Here is a 24,489-nt window from a genome sequence, read left to right on the forward strand (position 1 = left end):
ATTCAAAATAGGTTGATAGCGAAAGCTCCGAAGACGCCGCGCAGGCCTTTTTCTCCGCATCTGAGACGCGCGAAGGGCCCGAGTTCCGCGCGAGAGAGGGAGGCTTCGGCCGAAGCAGCCCCGCGCAGGGGCCTTTCTATTGGGCAGCGCCGCACCTGCCGCCCGCTGAGCAGAAAGCTCTCCGGGCGGCCGAGAATCAGTCCGCGAAAGCCGCGCCTGACTTCGGGCGGGGAGGTCGGCCGTCGGAAGCGCGCCAGGCCGGGCGGAGGGCGCCCCGGGCGGCCCCTCGGGGCCCCCGGAAGGCCAGGCTGCTCTGCCCGCTGCCGCCTCCACCGCGGCCTCCCGCGCTTAGGCCAAGGCTGACCCCCCGGGCCCTTCCCTGCTTCGCGCTGCCCCTTTCCCCCGAGCCACTTTGTGCTTCGCCTCCGGGGCCCCAACATCTTCGCCCATCCCATCTGTGGGGATTCTCGGTGCCTTGGAGTCGGTCCGCTTCTCCGAAGGACAAGCCGTGTGGCCGGAGTCGCCCTGGCCGCGGTCCCAGCTTTGCTCCCGGAGGGGCCATGGCGCCCGGGGGCTCCAGGGCCAGGCGGCCGGCACCGCCTTCGGAACTTGGGTTTGACCTTGGGCTTCCCTCTCATGTCTTTGGGGATTGTGAGCGCGAGGGCAGAAGCGCCTTAGAACTGATTTTAGTAAGCTGCTCCGGAAGCCTTTGGGCATTTATATAAATGCTATAAGTAAATAAATACATAAATACCAAGGTACCCAATCTTTGCAGTCTCAAAATGAAAGAAAAAAAGAGAGAGAGAGAGAGAGAACAGCAGAGTTCTCCTGGTCATTGATGATCTCATGCCATGGTGGGACTTTGTCAACCTAACCAGAATGCTAATCAAGTCCTTGCACTTTATAATCAGTGGCCTTAAAATGTGTCTGTGCTGCTGAACCTTGCCATTTCTGCTGTTTCAGTTTCATTAACTTACCAATGGCTTTAAAAGGGAATTGGAAAAATTCACGGAGGAGAGGCTGTCCATGGCTATTCATCCTGATGGCTAGATGCCGCCTTCCAGGTAAGAGGCAGCAAATGCCTTGGAAGAACAGGGTAACAAGAGGAGCTGGAGAGCTCAGTAGCTTTTGTGCCTTCCTTGTGGGCTTCCTAGGCGTCTGGTGGGCCTCGGGGGGAATCGAGACACTGGATGAGATGGGACTTTGGTCTGATCCAGCAGGTCTCTTCTTACCACCTTAAAGATAAAGGTACCCTTGACCATTAGGTCCCGTCGTGGATGACTCTGGGGTTGTGGCGCTTATCTCACTTTATTGGCCCAGGGAGCCGGCGTACAGCTTCCGGGTCATGTGGCCAGCATGACTAAGCCGCTTCTGGCAAACCAGAGCAGCGCACAGAAACGCCATTTACCTTCCCACCAGAGCGGTACCTATTTATCTACTTGCACTTGGAAGTGCTTTTGAACTGCTAGGTTGTCAGGAGCAGGGACTGAGCAACGGGAGCTCACCCTGTCGCGGGGATTCAAACTGCCGATCGGCAAGCCCAAGGCTCTGCGGTTTAACCCACAGCACCACCCGTGTCCCTCTTACGACCTTATTAGCGCTTAATTAGCCACTTTCCATAATCTCTGGGGAGGGGAGAGGGTCTTCAGTTACTGCTTTCTTCCCATTCTATGGAATGCAATAGCATTATTTCTCTCTCTATAAATTAAAGGGGGAAAGTATGCTAGAAACTGCATGTGCACAAACTGGAGTCTGGTCTGGCACAGTTCTCCAATATGGTCTTCTATTTTTATGATTGTCAGAAAATGGTGAAGGGTTGCGGTCTGTATGCACTAATACCGTAGAGCTATTCTAGTACCTAAGTTGAAACCCACTGAGGTAAAGGATGCCCCCCCCCCTATATAATCTCAAGGTCCAGTCATTTCCTCTGAACTACTAGTGACAATTATAACTAAAGACACAATGTGCAGTCGTGTGTGTGGCTTTGCTACCTTGCTTCTGTCATCTAAAGACATAGCTCTTTAGAGGCACCTTCCTGCTATATGACCCAGTGAGCAAAAAGTAGCACACACACAAACATATATATATTGTGTGTGTGCCACCAACTTTTTTGGATCAGGGATATGGAATAACACAACATTACACAGCTTTTCCTTGTACTTCCAATTTACAAAAAACTTAACCTACTGAATTTCTGCTCACTATACAGCTCTTAAGGATTCAGGAACCCATTTTCCCCACACTATGCAACAGCTTTCTGTACTCAGAAATCACAGCATTGCTGGTGCCACAGATGTTTGGGCAGCAAGTGTGCATTTATGCTCAACAGCATTTCACCATATATTACCGAATTTTTTGAGATCTCAATGATGGTCCATACACTCCCAGCAGGACAAGCACAAAGGAAAACTATAACTTTATTTGATATTTAACAGTTTTGTGCAGGTAATGTAATGTGGGGAAAGGTGTACATGCTTTTACCTTATATTTTAAAAGGAAGGTGAAAAGGCCTAGCTCTATGCACAAATGGCCCTCCAAGTGCACGTGTATGTCCTTGAGGTGGTTGTTTTTTAAGTGACCTTTCAAACACCATCTGCTTCCTGCACTATTGCAGTTAAGAGCAGAGCTGTGTGGTAAAGAGAAGACACAGTATGGATTACTCAAGAACTTAGCACTTTTCTTCTGCATTTCCCGTAACGCACAGTGATGTGCATAGCACACAAAGGTGTTACAAACGGGAGATACAGCCTTGTATCTTGTTTAATTGATTTTATCTGTAAGCTTCCTTGAGTCCCATCAGCAAGATGAATCAAGGGGAGCGTGAGCGGTGCAGTTGCGCCAGTCACAGAGTTTCTGGGGCGCCACAACTATGACATCCAGCAGAAGGTGAGAGGGCGCCAAATGGCAGCATCACACAAATTGCAGTGCCACTGAAATTTGAGATGCCAAGGCGTGCCACTGGCATCAGGGAAAAAGGTGGAATATAAATAAATATATGATGATGATAATGATGATAATTGTATTCTCAAAAGTGTGACACACAAACACACACCCCTAAGCAGCAATTGCATTTGTGAAAAATCCCAGTTCGAGCAATGCCATGCAGATAGCAGGGCCTTCAGTGAGAATTGCACCAAGGTCTCCCAGCTGACACAGAACATATTTATATAGCCCTTCTAGTTCAAAGCCTGAGAATACTTGATGCCAAGTTGTAGTTCTGGCAGCTCAAGGGCAGCAGCTATACTGAAACAAGCCAGTTCCTGTGACTCCTGAGTCCTGACATTGTGTTCACGTGTGCATGCTGCTGAGCACTCTCATGTGTACAACCCAGTCCTCAGCAGCCAGTTTTGAGGAGGCAAGGGTTATTTTGATTATCATTCCATATTTCCCCGCAAAGTTAAGGCAGGAAACTCTCCCTCCCCTGTTCTCTCCCTGACCCCCCCCCCCACTTTTGGGGTTCCTGGGTGTCTGCATGTAGTGTACACACTTTATAAATGAGCAATGCAAGAGCTTGGGCTGCCCTGGCACAGGTGAAGTAATAGAAAAAAAGGAGATACATCAGAGCATATGCAGAGTGCAGCCACTGATTAACCACAGACTGTTTGCAGTCTGTGGTGCTCTCTGAGATCAGGAGAAAACAAGTTTTTCTCAGAGGCAAAAAGAGTCCTGGGCTTGACCCCAGGTGCATAACTCCCATTAAAAAAATTAACAACTGGAAATTAAGACTACCAGAATCCTCCATTCACTGCCTTTATTCTTCAAAAGCATTATTTCATTTACAGATTGTAGGGATTTTCCATATATACAGTCATGGGCCCATGATTTAAGAATAGGAAGAAATGGATCACAGTCCCCACTCCAAGACAGCCTCTAAGAGATATATATAGATACACGCACAATATCACGTGTAGATCAAGTTCAGCTGTCACACAGTTGGAAGGACCCCAAGGGTCATCTAGTCCAACCCCCCACAAAGCAAGAATCACAGCCAAAGCATCTATGACATCTGCTCCGAAGTAAGTCACACTAAGTTCTGTGCAGCCTACTGAGTTACTAAGGGCTCCTGCCCTTGCTCTCTCTGCTTGCTAACCTCACCTACTGGCCACACATTGTCCTCCTTTTACATCTCAGCCAGCAACATAGCGTGGATTGCAGGCACCTGGGGTGGGGCAAGTGTTACACCCTCCTGATGGACTGGGCAGCTGGGTTGGGGTGCATGCCGGGGGGTGCATGCAGCAGAACGCGCACAGAGGGTGAACGCAGCCCCTCTGCAACAGGCTCCTTGCCCACTGCCTCCACCCACCTGGCCATTAGACCAACCTGCCTGCTGCCGCACCTCAAAAGCTAGAGCTCCATGCCTGTCATGGGAGCATCAGATGTGCCCGGGGCCATGGACCCCCTGCCCCCCCCACTACGCCTCTAATCTCAGCCACCCCCTCACTTTTCCCCTCCCATAAATACGACTGCAGGAAAAAATAAAAAATTCAGAGGAAAAGATTCTTTTGAACTACATACCAACTAAATGGAATTGGACAGTTGGACAACATAAATGAATTCTTTGTGCCCTGTGACCAAAAAACTGGTACTGATGCGCTGGAAAGATAAGTGTACAGTGGTACCTCAGGTTAAGTACTTAATTCGTTCCAGAGGTCCGTACTTAACCTGAAACTGTTCCTAACCTGAAGCACCACTTTAGCTAATGGGGCCTCCTGCTGCCACCGCGCCGCCAGAGCACAATTTCTGTTCTCATCCTGAAGCAAAGTTCTTAACCTGAAGCACTATTTCAGGGTTAGTGGAGTCTGTAACCTGAAGCGTATGTAACCTGAGGTACCACTGTATACATAAAAGAACACTGTAAACATCTAAATTCTTTGGCAGGTCATGATTGACCCCTGAAAGACAGTAGAAAACTTTACAAAACCAAGACAATTGAGACAATTTATGAGAGACAATGGAAAGTGTGTAATTGTAATTGTTCACTTTTATAAAAGTGAACAGTATACTTTTTGTTTTATTTTGTTCAATTAAACTGCTCTTAAACAACAGCAGCAACCACCCATCCCCTCCCAGCTTGCCCCAAGCCCCTCTGCTCACAGCCCCAACGGAGTGGGGGAGGTGTTTCACAGAGCAGTTTGTCAAACCACCCTTTGAAGCACCTTCTGTCCCCTCTGTTAAACAGCTTGTCAGGGCAGCCTGCTACCTTGTTGTCTTCTGGAGTTGGCATGGCCACCAAAGGCAGCCAAACAAACTGCAGCATGACGACAACCTTACATTTCTATGTATATAGGAAAATATTCAATCAAGTTGTACTAAGAGTTGACACACTGGAATTAATGGACCTAACTTAATTTTAGTGGGTCTATTCAAACCCATTGAACTTAATATAGAAAGTAGGTCTGAATAAACATATCTTGGATTGGATTGCACTTCAATGGTGCAAACAGATGTTAATATTAAAAGAGCTCAGAGAGTATCTCTCGGTCACAAGATAAGCCTAGCTCCCTCCCAGATTCCATATGAAACATGCACCAGATCAAATGCCAGTTTGGTCAACAGAGGTGCTTCAGCCACCTCTTCATACTTGATCTCTTTACCTTTTTGGTTTTTTAATAGCACCACACAACCTTTTATTATACCTTTGATAATCATTAAAAAGGAAAACACTAAACATTTTTTAAAAGTACAAAACTGCTCTGTAGATTAGGGAATGAGATTTTGTGGGTAGATGAGAAGCTCCCACTTGAAAATCTTTGGTTTTGGGGAGCAGGGTTAGTTGAGGTCAATTGTGAGAGGAAATGCTATGTTTAGATTTAAACAAAATGAAAGAGATGAAACCAGAGCAGCCTCTTGCTCTAAATACGGTATGTTCCATCTTGAGGCGTCTGTGAACTGTTCCCTTCTTGCCTTCAGGAGGTTAATATGGTGGAGTGAAACAGAGCCCAGCTGTTTAGGAGACCAGATGGAAACGAGCAGAATTTTGACTCACTTGTAGTGTAAAAATTATTATAGACGATATTATTTGATATAAAAACTGGAGTATGGATGAATATGCAGTTGTAGATGTTTAAAATGAGACGCCATGGAGGGGATGGGAGGAAGTCTCAAGATTTGGAGAATATCTTTATATAGATTTGTTTTTACAGTTTGTGTTCATTTATATTTTGTATTTGTAAAACCAATACCAATTATTTCAAAAAAAGAGAAAAAGAAATAGAGCTCAGCTGAACTCAAGCAGTTTTTCATTCAATCTGTTGTGGAAAGTTGTGCGAGGAGGTGTATCCTGCTTGTGAACTGCTTCAGTTGGGCACTCATGGCTCTTTCATAAAAAAGCTAGTATCCCTCCATAAAGGAGTCCAAATCTTCCCAGGCTGTGTTGGCTGATCCTCTTTCCTTCATTTTCACAACCTCTCTGTTCAAGATCATCATACTAATAGAGTGTGTCATGACATCCACCTACTCCTTTACCATTGACACATAGCTAATTTCTTCAGCTAATGCTTTTGTTTTCAGCAAAGCAAAGTGACTTCAGACCCTGGCATCTGGTGATTTTATAGTGCAGGGATGGGGAACCTGATGACCCTCAGAGGTTACTGGGCTCCAGCTCCTATCATCCCAGACTATGGCCCATGCTGGGTGAGATCTGATGGGAATTGGAGTCCAACAACATTTAGAGGGATATAGGTTCCATCAAGGCTACCATGGGGTGGGGAAATGCTGCTGGACCAAGTCCCCACACAGTCCCCCCCCAAAAAAAATTGGGTTTGCCACTCCTGCTATACACACTTACCTAGGAGTAAGGCCCATTGAACTGAACAAATCTTTCTCTGAGTAGGCATTTATGGAATTGCTGTGTAAATATGGTGGGCCTGCTGGTCTATATACCTTCTATGGCTGCAATCCAAAGCAGGTCTGGCAGCACAAGCAACCTAAGCAGTTGCTTTGGACCACAACACGTTAAGAGTCACCACTGAATTTGTGTGTGATCTGAAAGGTATGTCCCAGAAGCCTTTGCAATAGTTCATTGGATGGGTGTTATGTACTAAGCCTGGATCCTAGAACAATAGGCAAGTAGAATCCTAGAATGCAACAGCTGATTGGCCTGCAGGAAAAGACCAATTGGGCTCCAGGAGGGAAGCAGAATCAGCCAATCAGATGGGACTCATTGTGTAAATAATGTATATAAAAGCCTGAGGTTTGGAGGGCAATTCAATCAGTTTTACAAGCTGCATTAAAGAGCATGAAATCACTACAGGACTCTTAAGTATATTTCACTGGCGACAAGGGTGGGATCCTGCCGAGCTGTCTGCTGCGCACTGCACACAGCTGCCACAGGCAACACAGCACCACACTGCGCATCCAGGCTACAGCTCCAGGACCCAAGGACCCAGAACGGCAACAGACAAGAGCTTCATGCCGTTCAGCCCAGCCTCAGGAGACTGGGAAGGATATGCCACCCACTTCCAGTTATTCCTGGAGGCAAAGGATGTCACTGATGCAGACAAGAAGAGGGCGACCTTCTTCAGCGTCTGTGGATAAGAAATGTTCGAGATCGTCCGAGCCCTCCTCACTCCCGCAAATATAGCAATCTTTCCCTACGACACTTAGATCATGCATAGCTTTGGGTGATCTATTGCTCAGCCCAACCACTTGGGGTGGGGGGATTCTCTGGAACTGGCCCTGCTGAAATCATATGCATACATCCCTGGGAGTAACTGGTCACATGTCTCTGGGAACCAAGGAGGACTTACTGACCCCTGCCAGTGATGATGATGATGCCATTCAGGCTGTCCCTGCCAGTTGTCCAGAGAAGCTCACACCCTGATTGCTGTGTGCAGAAAAGCTACCTTCCCTTTCCCAAGAGAGGGCAAAGAGCCAGACAGGTCTGGGCCCATCCCACCAGCCACACTGGGGAGGCGTGGCTGCAAGAGCCTGAACTTCCTCTTAGCATTTCATAGCCTTCAGTTCCCACTCTGCCTTGTCCCTCTTCTGACAGGGATGAGCCGCTGTGCAGAGAGCCTGAAGGGCTTCCTAGCCCGGGTCGAGGCCCAGGCAGGGCAAGAGAAGGGGCAGCTGGCTGAGGAGTTCCAGGTGAGTCTTGTTTACCTCTGCTTGGAGAGGGTGACTCAGGACAGCAATAGACCTCACCCTGCCCTGGGTTAGGACTGGCTGACAGCACCTCTTCCCCACCCCACTGTTTACTGCAACCAGGGATTTTCCTCACATACTCTGAGGTTTTTCCTTTTCCTGGTGGGCCTCCCATACCTTTACTGGCCTGGTGACAGGCATAAATTCAACAGGTACAGGTTTTTTTCTACCTGTGCATCTCCATTCCAAGAAAAGCTACAGAAGTTGAATTTCTGACTAATTTTCTAGGAGTGGCAAGTTGACTTGCCTAGTGATTACTTTCACAGAACCAGCACGTTTAAAAATGACATTTCAGTCCTGCTTTGACCCATGATTTGCCACATGACCCAATCCAGCTGATGAGTGCTGGAGGGAAGCCTAACTGCACCTCCCAACTGCATTCCAGGCATGTTGCCTGCTATCCAGGGGGAGATAATCCCTCTGATGCTCAGAGGGCTCCCAGATCTATGAGGAGAAAAGGAAGGAGTGCAAGAAGATGAGTATTTCATGCTTGCTAAAAAGCCATAACCTTACAGCAACTACAATGGGCTGCCTCGTATCTCCCTTCTAGACACTAGTGTCCAAGCTAGGACTAGAACAAGGCGCAAGAATGACAGTAGCAGAGAGAAGTTGACAAGGGTCTTCTTGGGATTAGAGTCCAAAATGGGTGTCCCATCTGTCCATAGTACAGGCCCGCCTTGCATATTTCAGTCTTGATTTGTTCCATCACAATAAGAATACAAGAATTTTATTTCCTGATAAATTTCATTCTATACAACTCTTGGAAAAGAATCTTTCTAGGCTGCTCTATCTATTTGTACTAGTGTAAAAAGCTTGCATGCAGGTATACACTTACAGGATGCTATATAAGCAACTAAGCAGGCACAGCTGCCTTTTGCGTACAGTGGTGCCCCGCAAGACGAATGCCTCGCAAGACGAAAAACTCGCTAGACAAAAGAGTTTTCCGTTTTTTGAGGTGCTTCGCAAGACGAATTTCCCTATGGGCTTGCTTTGCAAGACGAAACTTCTTGCGAGTTTGTTTCCTTTTTCTTAAAGCCGCTAAGCCGTTAATAGCCGCTAAGCCGCTAACAGCCGCTAAGCCGCTAATAGCCGTGCTTCGCAAGACGAAAAAACCGCAAGACGAAGAGACTCGCGGAACGGATTAAATTCGTCTTGTGAGGCACCACTGTACTCTTTTCAGGCAAAGATTTGTGCTTTAATACTCGGTGGCCAAGGAGTTTTTCTTTTTTGTTTTGCACCGAGCTTTCCCGTGAAAAGCAGCTCTTTGAAGCTGAATTGGAGCAAACATCACATTTGCTCTGGTTGAACTTGAAGAGGCAGGTTTTCACGGGGAAAGCTCTGGATCAAAAAAAGGAGGTGGTGCTCAGACACTGTTCTTTAAATCATAGGCTGTACCTAGAAAGATCAGTACAAAAGTAAGTGTGGATAAGCCCTAAAGCTGTGAACCAAGAAGCTTTGAGTTCAAATCTCACCACTGCCGTGAACTTGGAAAGTGGCCTTATGCAAGTCATTCTCAGCCTCAGTCGCTCGTCTGCAGTATGAGACTAATAAAAACAGTGACTGGCTTTACAGCTTTGTTGTGCAGATTTACAGGGATAATGCCATGAAGTGCTTTGAACACTCAGAAAACACTGCAGAGGTGCAAGTTGTGGTGGTTTATACCATACCAAATCTGGATTGACTGCCATATGTTCCTGCAGAAGAACTTGGGAGTTGTCTTCTTAAGTACAGTAGTATTTTTAGATGATCACTTTTAATGTACATTGTGGTTTTTAAAAATGTTTTACTGGTTTCCATTGGTATGGATTTATCTTCCGTAAGTCACTTTCGAGACTGTTCCAGTGTAAAGCAACTCATAAAGGTAATAATAAATAAATAATAGTTTGGCAAGTGCGCATTGTTGTTGTTGCTGGCATCCATCTGTCTTGGGAGACAATGGAGGAGTGCACCTTTTGGGGTGAAGTCAAACCGTTGGAGTTACAGCACCTGCTGTGGCTGCAGAGACTGATATGGGACAGACATGTTTTGTTGCAGCTGGGGCAAATGAAGGTGCCTAGTTTCACTGTTACAGATGCGCCATGCCGTTTCTTTTCTCTGCGTTCCTCCCAGTGGTCATTCCTCCTCTGTTCATTACTGTGGATGCACGACTTGTCTGTCTCCAGGCACTGCAGTCGTCTGCAAGGCATTCCCACAAAGTGGGGTTGATGTTCCAAGCCTTCACGTCATGTTTGAGACATTTTTGCAGCTTTGCAGAGTTGGTCCGCCAACAGGCCTGGTGCCTGAAGCTATACTAGAAGCCACTGGCCTTCTCATCTGACAACACTTCCCAGAGCCTCTCTGTTGGGTGCAGGGCCAGCCCACCCATGAGAGGCAGCTGCCTCAGGTAGCTGGGTCCCCAGGGGCAGCAGATCTCGATGTTGATTTTTGTTCAGGACCGGCTCACCCATGAGGCCATGTGAGGTGAGTGCCTCAGGTGGCAGGGTCCACTGGGACAGCAGATGCCAATGTTGATATTTCTGCTCTCCTTGTTGCTGAGGTAAATCTCTCCTCCCCCCTTCTTTCTGGCAGGGGGGGGGCATCATTTTGGGATCTGCCTCAGCTGCCAAAATGTATTGGGCTGGCCTTGGTTGGGAGCCCTGACAATTAAATAGCTCTGAAACTTATTTAGCTCTGTAGTGTAGAGGTGTTTATTTGGTAGAGGGTGTGAGAAGCTAGAGTGTCTGCATGTGTTCCCAGATCCAAGCTGGCAAGCAGATTGAAGAGAAGAGTTATTAATACATAGCTGTGGACTCCATGTTCCGTTACACGCTAGCATGATGAAGAAATGTAGGCCATGATGGGGCAGGGCTGATGCAATTGGACTCACCAGCAGCAGGAAAGAGATTTCAAACTTCTCCCAGTGGCATCCTAAGTATATCCTTCTCCTCTCTATCCATATAACTGATGTAGAAAAAACCTGCTCCTTTTCCCTTGTGGAGTATCCAAGAGCCAGTATAGAGCCCTTAAGTGGGTTCTCTATCGGTAGGAGAAAATAACAGAGGCCAACCAGAGAATACTGAGAAGCAAAAGAGCTAGTAAGCATGACCTTTATTAAACTGTTGCAACAGGGTCCTCACTCACTACATGCAGGAGGGAGGATGAACCCAGAACAATGGTGTGCAAGCCCTTATATAGACTTTTTAAATTGCCCACCCTGTAGCTCAAGACCACCCCCAAAAGCATCATACATACATCACAGAAGGAGGCAGTCTACAGCAGAAATCCTGTCTGCTAGGATACCTGACAAAGGTCACTGATTGCTTTACTTGAGCAGCCCATCCATTCTTTTGTGATGGTAAAAGTAAAGGGACCCCTGACCGTTAAGTACAGTGGTACCTCGGGTTACATATGCTTCAGGTTACATACGCTTCAGGTTACAGACTCTGCTAACCCAGAAATAGTACCTCGGGTTAAGAACTTTGCTTCAGGGTGAGAACAGAAATTGTGCTCCGGTCGCGCGGCGGCAGTAGGAGGCCCCATTAGCTAAAGTGGTGCTTCAGGTTAAGAACAGTTTCAGGTTAAGAACGGACATCTGGAACAAATTAAGTACTTAACCCGAGGTACCACTGTACAGTCACGGACAACTCTGGAGTTGCGGTGCTCATCTCACTTTATTGGCCGAGGGAGCCAGCGTACAGCTTCTGGGTCATGTGGCCAGCATGACTAAGCTGCTTCTGGCGAACCAGAGCAGTGCACGGAAACGCCGTTTACCTTCCTGCCGGAGCGGTACCTATTTATCTACTTGCACTTTGATGTGCTTTCGAACTGCTAGGTTGGCAGGAGCAGGGACCGAACAACGGGAGCTCACCCCGTTGCAAGGATTCAAACCGCCCACCTTCTGACCGGCAAACTTTAATTCCCGAATTGAGGTCACAGGCTCACCCTATTCATACACAAAGATGCCCTAAAGACAGGTAAGCAAAAGACAATGGAGAGGCTTTCCCATTTCCTTCCTCCTTGCTGAGAAACATTTGAGGTAAATTTGGGAGAGTCAAAATGGTTTCAGGATTGCTCTCCTGTACTATTTCAGACATGTGATTTATATTTTTATGTATGTGTTTGCCTTGTAAATTTATGAACATTTAATTTATATATTTGAGACCTTAAATTCTTATAACAAAAGAGAATGATTATGGCCATTAATTCCTATGGGGGAAAGAAACTCATCTCAATTTGGGAGCCTCCAGGTTTTCTTGTTTTTGCAGTTCTCCTCTCTAAATATTTGTTTGCAGTTCTGCAAAATTTGGGGTTCCCTTCAAATCTGTGGATACCTCCTGGTGCTGTTCTGGCAATGGGTTTGCTAATAGTATGAAGAATCAAGAACCATGCAAAATCAAGACTTGATTCTGTCCTGTAAATCTGGGCCTTAATTGTCCCCTGTTCCTGAGACTGCGAGTTCCCAGCTGACTCAGCCAACATGGCTTTTCCGTGCCCTGTCAGATGGCTGAGATGATGAGTCCTTCTAAGCTGCACATGCCCCCCAATCGGTTGCTGCATATCATGTGCCAGGATGCATTGGACGTGGTCACCTTGGGGATGAGTTGACTCTAGGAGGGCTCTGTGGGTGGCCTGTCTGGTCTTGATTTGAACTGAGGCTTGCACAAGCTGCATTGAGCCTCTTCAAAACACATACACCTGAATACAGAACCACACATGTCAAGCACATCCAATGCACATTTAAAGTACATGGCTTCCTGGGAATATTCCTGGGAAATATAGTTTCCTCCTCCCATAACTAAAACCCTTAACAAACTACACTTCCCATGATTCTTTAGGGAAAGTCATGCGCTTTAAATGTGTTCTGAGGAAACTTTAAATGCAAGATGTGGATCTGTCTCAGTCACAAATCTTTTGCTATCATGCCATTTGGCTCTTAAGGTATTTTTGAGGGAGTGGCTTTCCTTGGTGTCATACGTCCCCTTGATTGATCCTGCACATTCAAGATCTTGGTCCAATAAGGCTTTGATCCTTACAAGGTTTTGTTGAGGCCAAGGACCCTCATTTCACTGCGCCCTGCAGCAGTTTACAAATATTGCATTTCCTTACGGTGGGACAGGTTTGTCCTGTGATCCTCCTTCTGCCCCCAGGTTCCAGCATTGGCTTTGTCCACAGGCTGCATCCACGTTCCAGATATTTTAAGTTCAAGTAGCTTGCCAATTTGAATTGAAAGTGAAAATGGGAAACTTTCTCTAAATTTGTGTGTGCCTGCATTTCAACTTTACTTCCTAATTTATAGGCACGAGAACAAGGTATTGTCACAGACCTTGAAAATAGGAGGGGAGTGGAAACTAAGTCATTTCCACTTTTGCATCCTTTTAGCTCCATGAACTCCAGATACAGTCATGCTTGATTTCCCACACAGACAGAACGTGAATCCAGGTGTCCTGATTCCTAAGCTAGCAAGGTCTAGAGCAGGTTTCAGTGTCACATGCCTGGCCATGTGAGGCTGCTAGCTCTCATTGTTGGTGTCATTCGTGGTGACAGTTCTGAGATGTTGTATAACTCTCCTCGTTTCTTGAGCATTACATAAATAGTAACTATAATCTCTCTCATACCCTTGGAGACTGGCCTTCATTGTTCTGTGTTTGAGAAAGGTCAGCAGAGAGAGGTGCCAGGAACCCAACAAGTAAGAAAGTTTCTCTGAGGGTTTAAACAGCATCTCTGGCATGCCAGGGTCACTGCAAATGCAGGGTCACAGCATCTCTGGCATGCCAGGGTAGGGCAGCGGCTGAAGAAGGAGCAAAAAGGGTTTTCTCCTGTGTGTGTTTCTTGTGGCTGATTAGCTGCTCTCCCTGTGCAAAGGTCAGAGGGGGCAGGGTTTCTGTTGAGGTAGGTGATTAGCTGTGGGAGGAGCTTATTAGAGCTTATAGGGCAGCGGCGCGCGCCTAGCGGCGCACGCAATTTGATCTATAGATTTAGGGGAGCTAGTCTCAAACGTTTGTTGGGGGAGACCTAGGGTTTTTTGGGGGGGAGTTACTTGTCCTGTCTGCACACTTCTTATGATGGAGGACCGCTGTAGCCAGCCCCAACGACATGTTCTCAAGATGGAGAGTGAGGGAACAGCTGCAGTCGCCTGCGGTTCCTGCACAATGTTTGCCATCTTGCCAAAGGTTGCAGGCAGCTTTACCTGCAGCAATTGCATGTTGATTGCCCTCTTAAAAGACAAAGTCCAGCAACTGGAGGAACGTGTAGCTACCCTCCAAAGAATTAGAGAGCTGGAGCTCTTCTTGGAAGCAACAGAGCACACCGTCTCCACCAAGGAGGAGACAGGGGACTCCCCTGAGAAGGAGGCTAGTTCACCAACACAGGAGCCAAATATATGGAGAAACGTGACTCAAAGAAGTAGGAGGCCCAGGGTTCGCTCTGATTGTTTAGAAATACACAATCGCTTTGAGGTCCTCTCCCCTAGAATGGAAGACGAAGAGCAGACTCCATTTGAGGATCTCTCCCTCGTTACAGTCGATCAGGTATATGAAGACGAGCAGCAAAGTCAGTCCTCAGGAAATGTGCAGGCGACCTTGGAACGGACAGATCACGGAAGAACCCCGACCAAACCTAAGAGGAGGCGTGTAGTGGTGATAGGGGATTCCCTACTGAGGGGAACAGAAGCAGTGATCTGTGGGCCTGACAAGATGTCTCGGGAAGTGTGCTGTCTCCCTGGGGCTAAGATCCAAGATGTAACTGAACGACTGCAAGGAATCATAAAACCCACTGACAAATACCCCTTCCTCTTGGTTCATGTGGGAACCAATGACACTGCAAGCAATAGCCTCCAGAAGATCAAAAGATACTATGAGGCTCTGGGCAGGAAATTGAAGCAATTAAATGCACAAATTGTCATCTCATCTGTCCTCCCAGTTGAACGACGTGGCCCAGGGAGAGAGAGAAAAATAGTGGAAGTGAACAGCTGGCTTCGCAAATGGTGTAAACAGGAACGGTTTGGATTCTTAGATCACGGACTGCAGTTTCTTGAAGATGGACTTCTGGCAAGAGATGGGCTGCACCTCACAACAGTTGGGAGGAATGTTTTTGCCAAAAATCTCAGAAACCTCATCAGGAGGGCTTTAAACTGACTAATGTGGGGGAGGAAGACAGTGCTCCTGAAGGTAGAAGTCTATCAATTGATGAAGATGATCATCCAAATGTCATAGACCAAATGGGGCAAACAGCACGCAGACCCAGTGGTGGGAAGAAAAAATCCTTAAATAGGAGACACGGGGGAATGATTAATGGACTTCAATGTCTGTACACTAATGCGCAAAGCATGGGTAATAAACAAGATGAGCTTGAGCTCTTGGTACAGCAAACTAAATATGACATAATAGGCATCACTGAAACCTGGTGGGATAAGTCCCACGACTGGAATGTAATAATGGAGGGTTACAATCTATTTCAGAGAAACAGACCAGACAAGAAAGGAGGAGGAGGGGGGTTATATGTCAGGGATGTGTATACCTGTGAAGAGATCCAAGATTTAGAACCTCAAAGCCAAAGTGAGAGCATTTGGGTCAAAATTAAGGGAGAAAAGAATAACAGGGACCTCATTGTGGGGGTTTATTATAGATCCCCAAGCCAAACGGAGGACATAGATGATGCCTTCCTGGAACAGATGGCCAAGCATGCAAAAGGAAGGGAGATAGTAGTAATGGGGGACTTCAATTACCCGGATATTTGCTGGATGTCAAACTCAGCCAAGAGCAAAGTGGGAGAAGCAACAAGAGGAACAGCCATTTTAGATCTGGTCCTAACCAATGTTGATGACCTGGTTAGTGGGGTAGAAGTGGAAGGATCATTAGGCGCGAGTGATCATGCTCTTCTGAAGTTTACTATACAGCGGAAAGGAGCAGCCAAGCATACTACGACTCAATTTCTTGACTTTAAGAAAGCCGACTTCATAAAACTTAGGGAAGTGCTGGGTGAGATCCCATGGACAGTAATACTAAAAAGAAAGGGAGTTCATGATGGCTGGGAGTTTGTTAAGAGGGAGATAGTAAAAGCACAACTTCAGGCAATACCAATGAGACGGAAACATGGAAGGTGCCTAAAGAAGCCAGGGTGGCTATCTAAAGAACTTTTAACTGAGTTAACATTAAAAAAGGATGTGTACAAAAAAATGGAAAAGGGGGGAAACCACGAAAGAGGAATTCAAACAAATAGCCAGCACGTGTAGACACAAAGTCAGAAAAGCTAAAGCACAGAATGAACTCAGGCTTGCTAGAGAGGTTAAAAGCAACAAAAAAGGCTTTTATGGGTATGTTCGTAGCAAAAGGAAGAAGAAAGAAACAGTGGGGTCACTCAGAGGAGAAGATGGTGAAATGCAAACAGGGGACACAGAAAGGGCTGAACTCCTCAATGCCTTCTTTGCCTCAGTCTTCTCCGATAAAGAAAACAATGCCCGACCTGAAGAATTTGGAGCAAATGATTCAGCAGAGGAAACACAGCCCAGAATAACTAAGGAGATAGTACAAGAATACTTGGCTAGTTTAGATGTATTCAAGTCTCCAGGGCCAGATGAACTGCATCCAAGAGTATTAAAAGAACTGGCAGATGTGATCTCAGAACCACTGGCAGTCATCTTTGAGAATTCCTGGAGAACAGGCGAAGTCCCGGCAGACTGGAGGAGGGCAAATGTTGTCCCTATTTTCAAAAAGGGGAAAAGAGAGGACCCAAATAATTACCGCCCAGTCAGTCTGACATCAATACCAGGGAAGATTCTGGAGCAGATCATTAAGCAAACAGTCTGTGAGCACCTAGAAAGGAATGCTGTGATCACCAATAGTCAGCATGGATTTCTGAAAAATAAGTCATGTCAGACTAACCTGATCTCGTTTTTTGACAGAATTACAAGCCTGGTAGATGAAGGGAACGCAGTGGATGTAGCCTACCTTGATTTCAGCAAGGCATTTGACAAGGTGCCCCATGATATTCTTGTAAAGAAGCTGGTAAAATGCGGTCTTGACTATGCTACCACTCAGTGGATTTGTAACTGGCTGACTGACCGAACCCAAAGGGTGCTCATCAATGGTTCCTCTTCATCCTGGAGAAGAGTGACTAGTGGGGTGCCACAGGGTTCTGTCTTGGGCCCGGTCTTATTCAACATCTTTATCAACGACTTGGATGATGGACTCAAGGGCATCCTGATCAAATTTGCAGATGACACCAAACTGGGAGGGGTGGCTAACACCCCAGAGGACAGGATCACACTTCAAAACGACCTTGACAGATTGGAGAACTGGGCCAAAACAAACAAGATGAATTTTAATAGGGAGAAATGTAAAGTATTGCACTTGGGCAAAAAAAATGAGAGGCACAAATACAAGATGGGTGACACCTGGCTTGAGAGCAGTACATGTGAAAAGGATCTAGGAGTCTTGGTTGACGACAAACTTGACATGAGCCAACAGTGTGACGCGGCAGCTAAAAAAGCCAATGCAATTCTGGGCTGCATCAATAGGAGTATTGCATCTAGATCAAGGGAAGTAATAGTGCCACTGTATTCTGCTCTGGTCAGACCTCACCTGGAGTACTGTGTCCAGTTCTGGGCACCACAGTTCAAGAAGGACACGGACAAACTGGAACGTGTCCAGAGGAGGGCAACCAAAATGGTCAAAGGCCTGGAAACGATGCCTTATGAAGAATGGCTAAGGGAGCTGGGCATGTTTAGCCTGGAGAAGAGGAGGTTAAGGGGTGATATGATAGCCATGTTCAAATATATGAAAGGATGTCACATAGAGGAGGGAGAAAGGTTGTTTTCTGCTGCTCCAGAGAAGCGGACACGGAGCAATGGTTCCAAACTACAAGTAAAAAGATTCCACCTAAACATTAGGAAGAACTTCCTGACAGTAAGAGCTGTTCGACAGTGGAATTTGCTGCCAAGGAGTGTGGTGGAGTCTCCTTCTTTGGAGGTCTTTAAGCAGAGGCTTGACAACCATATGTCAGGAGTGCTCTGATGGTGTTTCCTGCTTGGCAGGGGGTTGGACTCGATGGCCCTTGTGGTCTCTTCCAACTCTATGATTCTATGATTCTAATTGAAATCAAACCTTTGTCCTCTTCCATGCAGTGAAACCTCTTGAACCAACTGTTGTGCAGTGACCATCCTCCACTGGGGCATAGAAACAAGCAAGACTTAGCATAAGACAAGAAGGCAATGCTTAAGTGCTGAAATGGGTCAGGTGACGATTCAAGCTTGCCTAGGAGGGAAGCTGTACGGTTCACCTTGGAAATACCTGTCATCATGTTGTTGATCCAAACTGTAAAACTGTGTTCTTTCAAGTAAACAGCTTGAGGTGGAAAAATGAGAAAACTCCAGATTCTGGCAGGCTCTGCCCAAGATCCACCAGGTTGTGCCCCTGGCTCCTCCTTTTCAGGTAGATCCACATCATACATTTAAAGTACACCCAGTTCCCCACATAGAACTACAGTTCCCATTACCCTTAACAAACTACAGTTCCCAATATTCTATTCGGCCTTTCACCATCCAGGCTCAGACCCCTATTTAGTTCAGTGAGAGAGTTTCTGCTGTCATGGGATCATAGAGCTGGAAGGGACCCTGAGGAATCTGCAATGCAGGAATCTTGACTGAAGCATCCATGACAGATGACCATCCAACCTCTGCTTTAAAACCTCCAAGGATGGAGAGTCCACAATATTGTCTTGGTAAAGTCAGGACATTTGAGCCAGATATGGAAGGGTACAAGGGATGCGGGTGGCGCTGTGGGTTAAACCACAGAGCCTAGGGCTTGCCGATCAGAAGGTCGGCAGTTCAAATCCCTGCGACGGGGTGAGCTCCCGTTGCTCGGTCCCTGCTCCTGCCAACCTAGCAGTTTGAAAGCACGTCCAAGTGCAAGTAGATAAATAGGTATCACTCCGGCAGGAAGGTAAACAGTGTTTCCATGCGCTGCTCTGGTTCGCCAGAAGCGGCTTAGTAATGCTGGCCACATGACCCGGAAACTGTACACCGGCTCCCTCGGCCAATAAAGCGAGATGAGCGCCACAACCCTAGAGTCGTTTGCGACTGGACCTAATGATCAGGGGTCCCTTTACCTTTACGGAAGGGTATGGGAAGCCTGTGAAGGGCTTGAGGAGAGGCATCATGGAAGCTGCCTTATACCAAACCAGACCCATACTGTCCACACTGACTGGCAGTGGCTCTGTAGGGTTTCTCTTAGGTCAGGTATGATCTGCCTCGCCCTGCCTGGCGATGCTGAGACTGAACCTTGGACCTTTGCAGGCAAAGCAGATGGTCTACCACTGGGTGACAGCCCTTCCCCATTATGGTTTGGATGGCAGGAAAGGCAACAGCCGCACATGGTGGCAAACTCGTACTGTGAACAAAACTGTAGTTTACAATTTCTCAGCAAGCAGAAATGATGTTGTACAATAAGATGAACTTGTTGATGCTGCCCAGACATAGGAATCGCTGCCTGATGCACAGGGGATGGGGAACAGCCCTAGGTGAATAAATAAGGAAAGGAACTGAATTCATGGGCTGTTTACATTACCTGCCACTTCTCAGCTGCAGTTGGGGAAAGGGAGGACAGTGAAGTTTCGACATCCCTCACTGGCAGAATACAGCAGAAGCCAGACACACACTCAGCTTGACAGAAAAGTGAGACAGGTCCGGAGTAAATGATAAATATATGTGGGGGTTTTTTTTGGGGGGGGGAGAGGGAAGGAAGCATGAGCATGCAAATAACGGTATGCTAAAAGGGTGCATGTTACAGGCACGCATACAAATCAGGACCTGATTCAGCATTTCCTCCTCCAGTTCAAGTCTGGGTTCCCCTCACTTTCACAACCCATTGGACAAACATACTGGTTCATAAATCCAAAGCCCCTTCCCTGTGCTTCACGTAATCTGTCTGCTTTGGTTATGTTTAAATCACTTTGTGTGCACATTTATTGAAGTACTGTCATATCTTTACCCTTTCGCACAAAAACACGTGCCAGGAGATAGATAGATAGATAGATAGATAGATAGATAGATAGATAGATGTATGTATGTATGTATGTATGTATGTGTGTGTGTGTGTATAAAAAATATTTGGTTTAGGCTGTCCATACTGGTTCCTACCCCTCAGTGCTGTGCATAGCCAGTTTCTGCAGAGCACACTGAACAGGTTTCCTTTGAGCTTTTGCTAAAGGAGGAAATTGTACCTCAGACATAAGCATGGCCAATGCACATCCACAGCATAAATGAAATAGATCAGGATGTACCCCCCCATCTATGCTTGTAAAATAAACACAGTTGTTCTCTGCTGAACTTTGAAAACTAAGGGCTGATTCACACTTGCCAGACAAACTTGTTATTTGGTGGGTGCACAACTTTGATGCAGGACTGCTGTGATATTAGAAGAGAGGTGTGTCCCACCTCTTTTTTACAGAATCCACAAGCCCCATTTCCCAAAGCCTCCTTGTTTCAATTTTCTTAATGGTATCTGCCACCCAGAGGCCATTAATCCTATTTTCACACTGCCTCAAGAACACATCTCTGTGTTATATAACCCCTTGCCTGACCTGGTACTGCCTTGGGTGAAGACCACAGGTAGATAGAGTCATCATTCAGTGTTCCAGTCAGTTCCTGGAAGGAAAGCCAGTGTCATCAAACCAGGGAAACCTGCTCTGATGAGGCACAACATGGTCAGATGAAATGAAATGTTTGTTTATTCGGCTTTACGCCCATCATAAACCACAATACAATACAACAAAACAAATCAAATAAAACAGCGAACTCGTACAAACCACAAATAGTATAACACAGTTCACAACTCATAAGGACAGATATTAGCCATTCATAAGAAAAGTTTAAAATTAGGATTAAAATTAGGATTTAAAGATTTTTTGGCACTACACTAAAATCGATATCTGATGTCATTATAGAAAATTCTTATAGCTATCAGTAATCAGCTAACATTCCATTCCATCTCTTGTACGAGAGGACGGCTGTTAGGAATTTAGCAACCTGTAGGGTGATATAGGGATCCACATCTTGAAGAACCCAGGCAAGCTGTAGGTCTACTGGTTTGTCAGCCGTAGACCGGATTATGGAGTTTAGTATACTAGCACGGACTGAACTGTACAAAGGGCAGATAAACATAACATGATGTAGAGATTCCAATGTTTTCATTTCACAAGCACACATTGAAGAGACTTGGCCCTTAGTGAATCTATGTCTCAGCACGTTTGTTGGAAAGACATTGAACCTAGCTCTAATGAAGGCATATCGGTGAGACGCGGCCATAAGCGATGTAAAGTAGGACGGAGCGCGGTAGATAGGGGTTATGCCGAAATTTTACGGCGAGCAGGCTCCACCACCAGCTACGAAATTTTGGTATAGCTCCACATCATCCAGCCTTTGATTTATACACCTTTTTGCCACATTTAGATCCAGTTTGAGCAATTCAGTGGGCAAGATCTCATAGGACAGCAATTTGGCATGGATTTTTCCTGACCACAAATTTGTGAAGTCATCTCGCCACATGCATTGAATGAGATAGTGGTTCGGGAGTTTATGCCATAGAGATATCCAATAAATCAAAACTCTCCTCCATATAACTAACTCCACTGAGGGGATCTTCATTTCTAAGCGAATAGCCGCATTACTTACGCATGTTGGTAATTTTAAAAGTCGGCGTAAGAATTGGCTTTGAAGTGTCTCTAAAGGTGAGAGATTTGCAAAGGCAGCCCATAAAGGTGCGGCATAGGCCATTGTGGCCATCACTTTAATGCTATACTCTTTCAAGGCCGCAGGGATGAATAAGGCCCCCTCAGAGTAGAAAAAACGGAGGAGGGAGTGTGATAGGGCTTTTGTCTTGTTTTGAAGATATTCAACGTGCGCTTTCCACCCTAAATTATATTGAAAATAAATTCCTAAGTATTTAAATTTGTGTACTTGTTCGATTTTCGTGCCCTCCAGTTTCCATGAATAAAGTTTTTGACTCCTTGAAAATATCAGAACTTTGGACTTGGCGTGGTTGATAGACAGATGATTAGAATGGCAATATGTCACAAAAATCTTTAGTGCCCTAAAGATTTAAACCCACTCTGGAGTAAGAGAGTAGTACCGCATCATCTGCGTAGAGAAGTACCGCATCATCTGCGTAGAGAAGTAAAGGACAGCGGTAATCTGCTATACGAGGGGAGTGGATAAATTTTTGTGAGATGGCTAAAGGGTTCCTCATATCACTGATAAATAAGTTAAAAAGAAACGGCGCTAAAATACAACCCTGGCGTACACCCTTATTTATTGGCACTGGGTTAGTCAGGTCTCCAGCAGGGGATAATCTCACCCTGGCCACGGACCCGGCATGAAGTTGGGAGATTAGCCACAGGAGCCTTCTATCTATTCCCCATCTGGCAAGTTTATCCCATAGTAATTCCCTCGGGATACTATCAAACGCAGCTTTCAAATCTATGAAAGCTGCGCAAAGTTGGCCTCGTCGAGGTGTCGAGTATTTCCAGGCTAAGTGATAAAGAATAATTGCCTGGTCTGTTGTGGATCGGTTTAATCTAAATCCAGCTTGCTCATGTCCAATCAGGTCCGCCTCAGCTGACCACTTCATCAACCTCACCAGCAAGAAACGGGCATATATTTTCCCAATGGACGATAGCAGGCTGATATTCCGATAATTCCCTGGGTCACCGGGAGGGCCTTTTTTATAGATAGGAATTATAATGGCCTCCTTCCACTTTCCTGGAATTAAGCCCGTGGCATTAATTGCGTCGAACGTTTTAGCTAAAATCCCTGCCCACCATGCAGAATGAAGCTTTATAGCCTCAACAGGGACCAAATCTGGCCCAGGGGCCTTACCAGTTTTCAGCTCAGCTATCAATTCTAGGATTTCAGCAGGGTCGGTATTGGGCCAGACGGGAAGGGGATTAGAGGGTCTCCAATGAGTGGCCAGAGCTTCTGCCACTGAGAAATATTTTCTCAGGAACTGCTCCCATGTAGGGGCCGGGATCACCGTTAAGGGATATTTCGTGTTTCTTCCCTTTATTAAGGACCAAAATTTCCGGGAGTTATGGGATTTTGAGGCAGAAATTATAGTCTGCCAACGATTTAAATGCCATTCCCGTTTGGCCGATTTCTGGGCCTGTTTGTATGCTTTTTTAGCCAGGGAATAAGATGGAGGTAAGGCCGGAGCGCCGGAAAGTTTATAGTCATTATATATTGTATGTAGATGGAGTCTGGCTAGTTTGCAAGCAGAGTTGAACCAAGGGGCGCCAAATTTAAAATAATCGTTTTTAACTCCATAGGTTGGAGAAGTAAAAAAGCGAGTTAAAACTTCTATCAGGCAAGTAAAAAAATTCATACAAGTAATAGGATCACGCGGAACTATTCCTACGTCCGGCTGATCACCAGGAAACTTTTCTCGGATAAAATCCGTATATCTATGAGCAAAGGCAGGGGACCATCTAGTCCCCTTTATTTTAGTAGACGACTCCACAATCACCGGGATTGGGTGGGAGCGGTCGAGCAACTGCCAGTCAACACATAACTTGGTTGTCAGGGGTAGATGGTCACTAAATTGAGCATTATCAATTTTAAAGGAGGCAACATTCAAAAATAGATCCCTGGAAACCAAAACATAGTCGAGAACACTGTTTGATTTTAACCCCAGGTGGGTGAACTCTCCTGGTATGTCTGGAGGACACCTGCCATTTAATATAATTAAATTAAGGCGTAGAGTCATCTGATAAAGATTGACTTTTACATCCTTTGATATTCTAGTAGGGGTGTATGCTAGATTGTAAGTTTGAACTCCGGGGTCAACCCACCACTTAGACTTTTTAAGAGCCTCCCGATTTGAGGCTATCCGAGCGTTAAAATCGCCTCCAGTAATGGAGGGGTCATTGGGATATTTAAGATAACAAGAAAGTAAAAAGTCCTCTAAGGATTCCCATCTAGAAGTAAGATCAGCTGCTAACCCACCCAGAGGGAAATAGACATTTGTAACCAATAAAGAGAAGTTTCCACCAGAGATCAGTCCAGTAATAGCATAAGGCGGCAATGCATGCACTAGTGAGAGTTTAGCCCGAAGTTTAAGGGAGATACCGATTGTAAGGCCACCTTTAGGGCGGCCACCATTCGTTGACGGGCTAGCAGGCAGATATATAAACTCATAGCCATTTAACTCTATTTCCTCCTCCACCCAAGTTTCTTGTAATAGTATGATAAGGAAGGAATTAATATATTTTTGGAATTCTGGATCTAATTTTTTACTTCTCCATCCAGCAATGTTCCAACTTAATATTGAAGGCTGGGGTTTCCCCGTTCCTCCAATTGACTGTCATTTGGAAAATTGG

The 24,489-nt window shown here is 46.0% G+C and overlaps 1 protein-coding gene across 5 annotated transcripts in view; it reads left to right on the forward strand.

Annotated features, from left to right (window-relative positions):
• The window catches only part of PTPN18 (protein tyrosine phosphatase non-receptor type 18), a 122,577-nt gene that overhangs the window by 23,640 nt on the left and 74,448 nt on the right, over nucleotides 1–24,489 (forward strand). For 2 of the 5 annotated variants that reach the window (XM_081844624.1, XM_081844625.1), the window contains exons 1-2: nucleotides 1,028–1,064; nucleotides 7,994–8,088. The exons of 2 other annotated variants lie outside the window; for them this stretch is intronic. In XM_081844624.1, the coding sequence (XP_081700750.1) occupies nucleotides 1,043–1,064; nucleotides 7,994–8,088 (117 nt within the window). In that variant the 5' untranslated portion in view covers nucleotides 1,028–1,042. Of the gene's footprint in view, nucleotides 1–1,027; nucleotides 1,065–7,993; nucleotides 8,089–24,489 lie in introns of those variants that run through there. One more of the 5 variants, XM_081844626.1, reaches the window with a different exon arrangement.

The sequence above is a fragment of the Podarcis erhardii genome (assembly GCF_964252035.2).
Source record: "Podarcis erhardii genome assembly, chromosome: 17".
NCBI classification, from domain to species: Eukaryota; Metazoa; Chordata; class Lepidosauria; order Squamata; family Lacertidae; genus Podarcis; species Podarcis erhardii.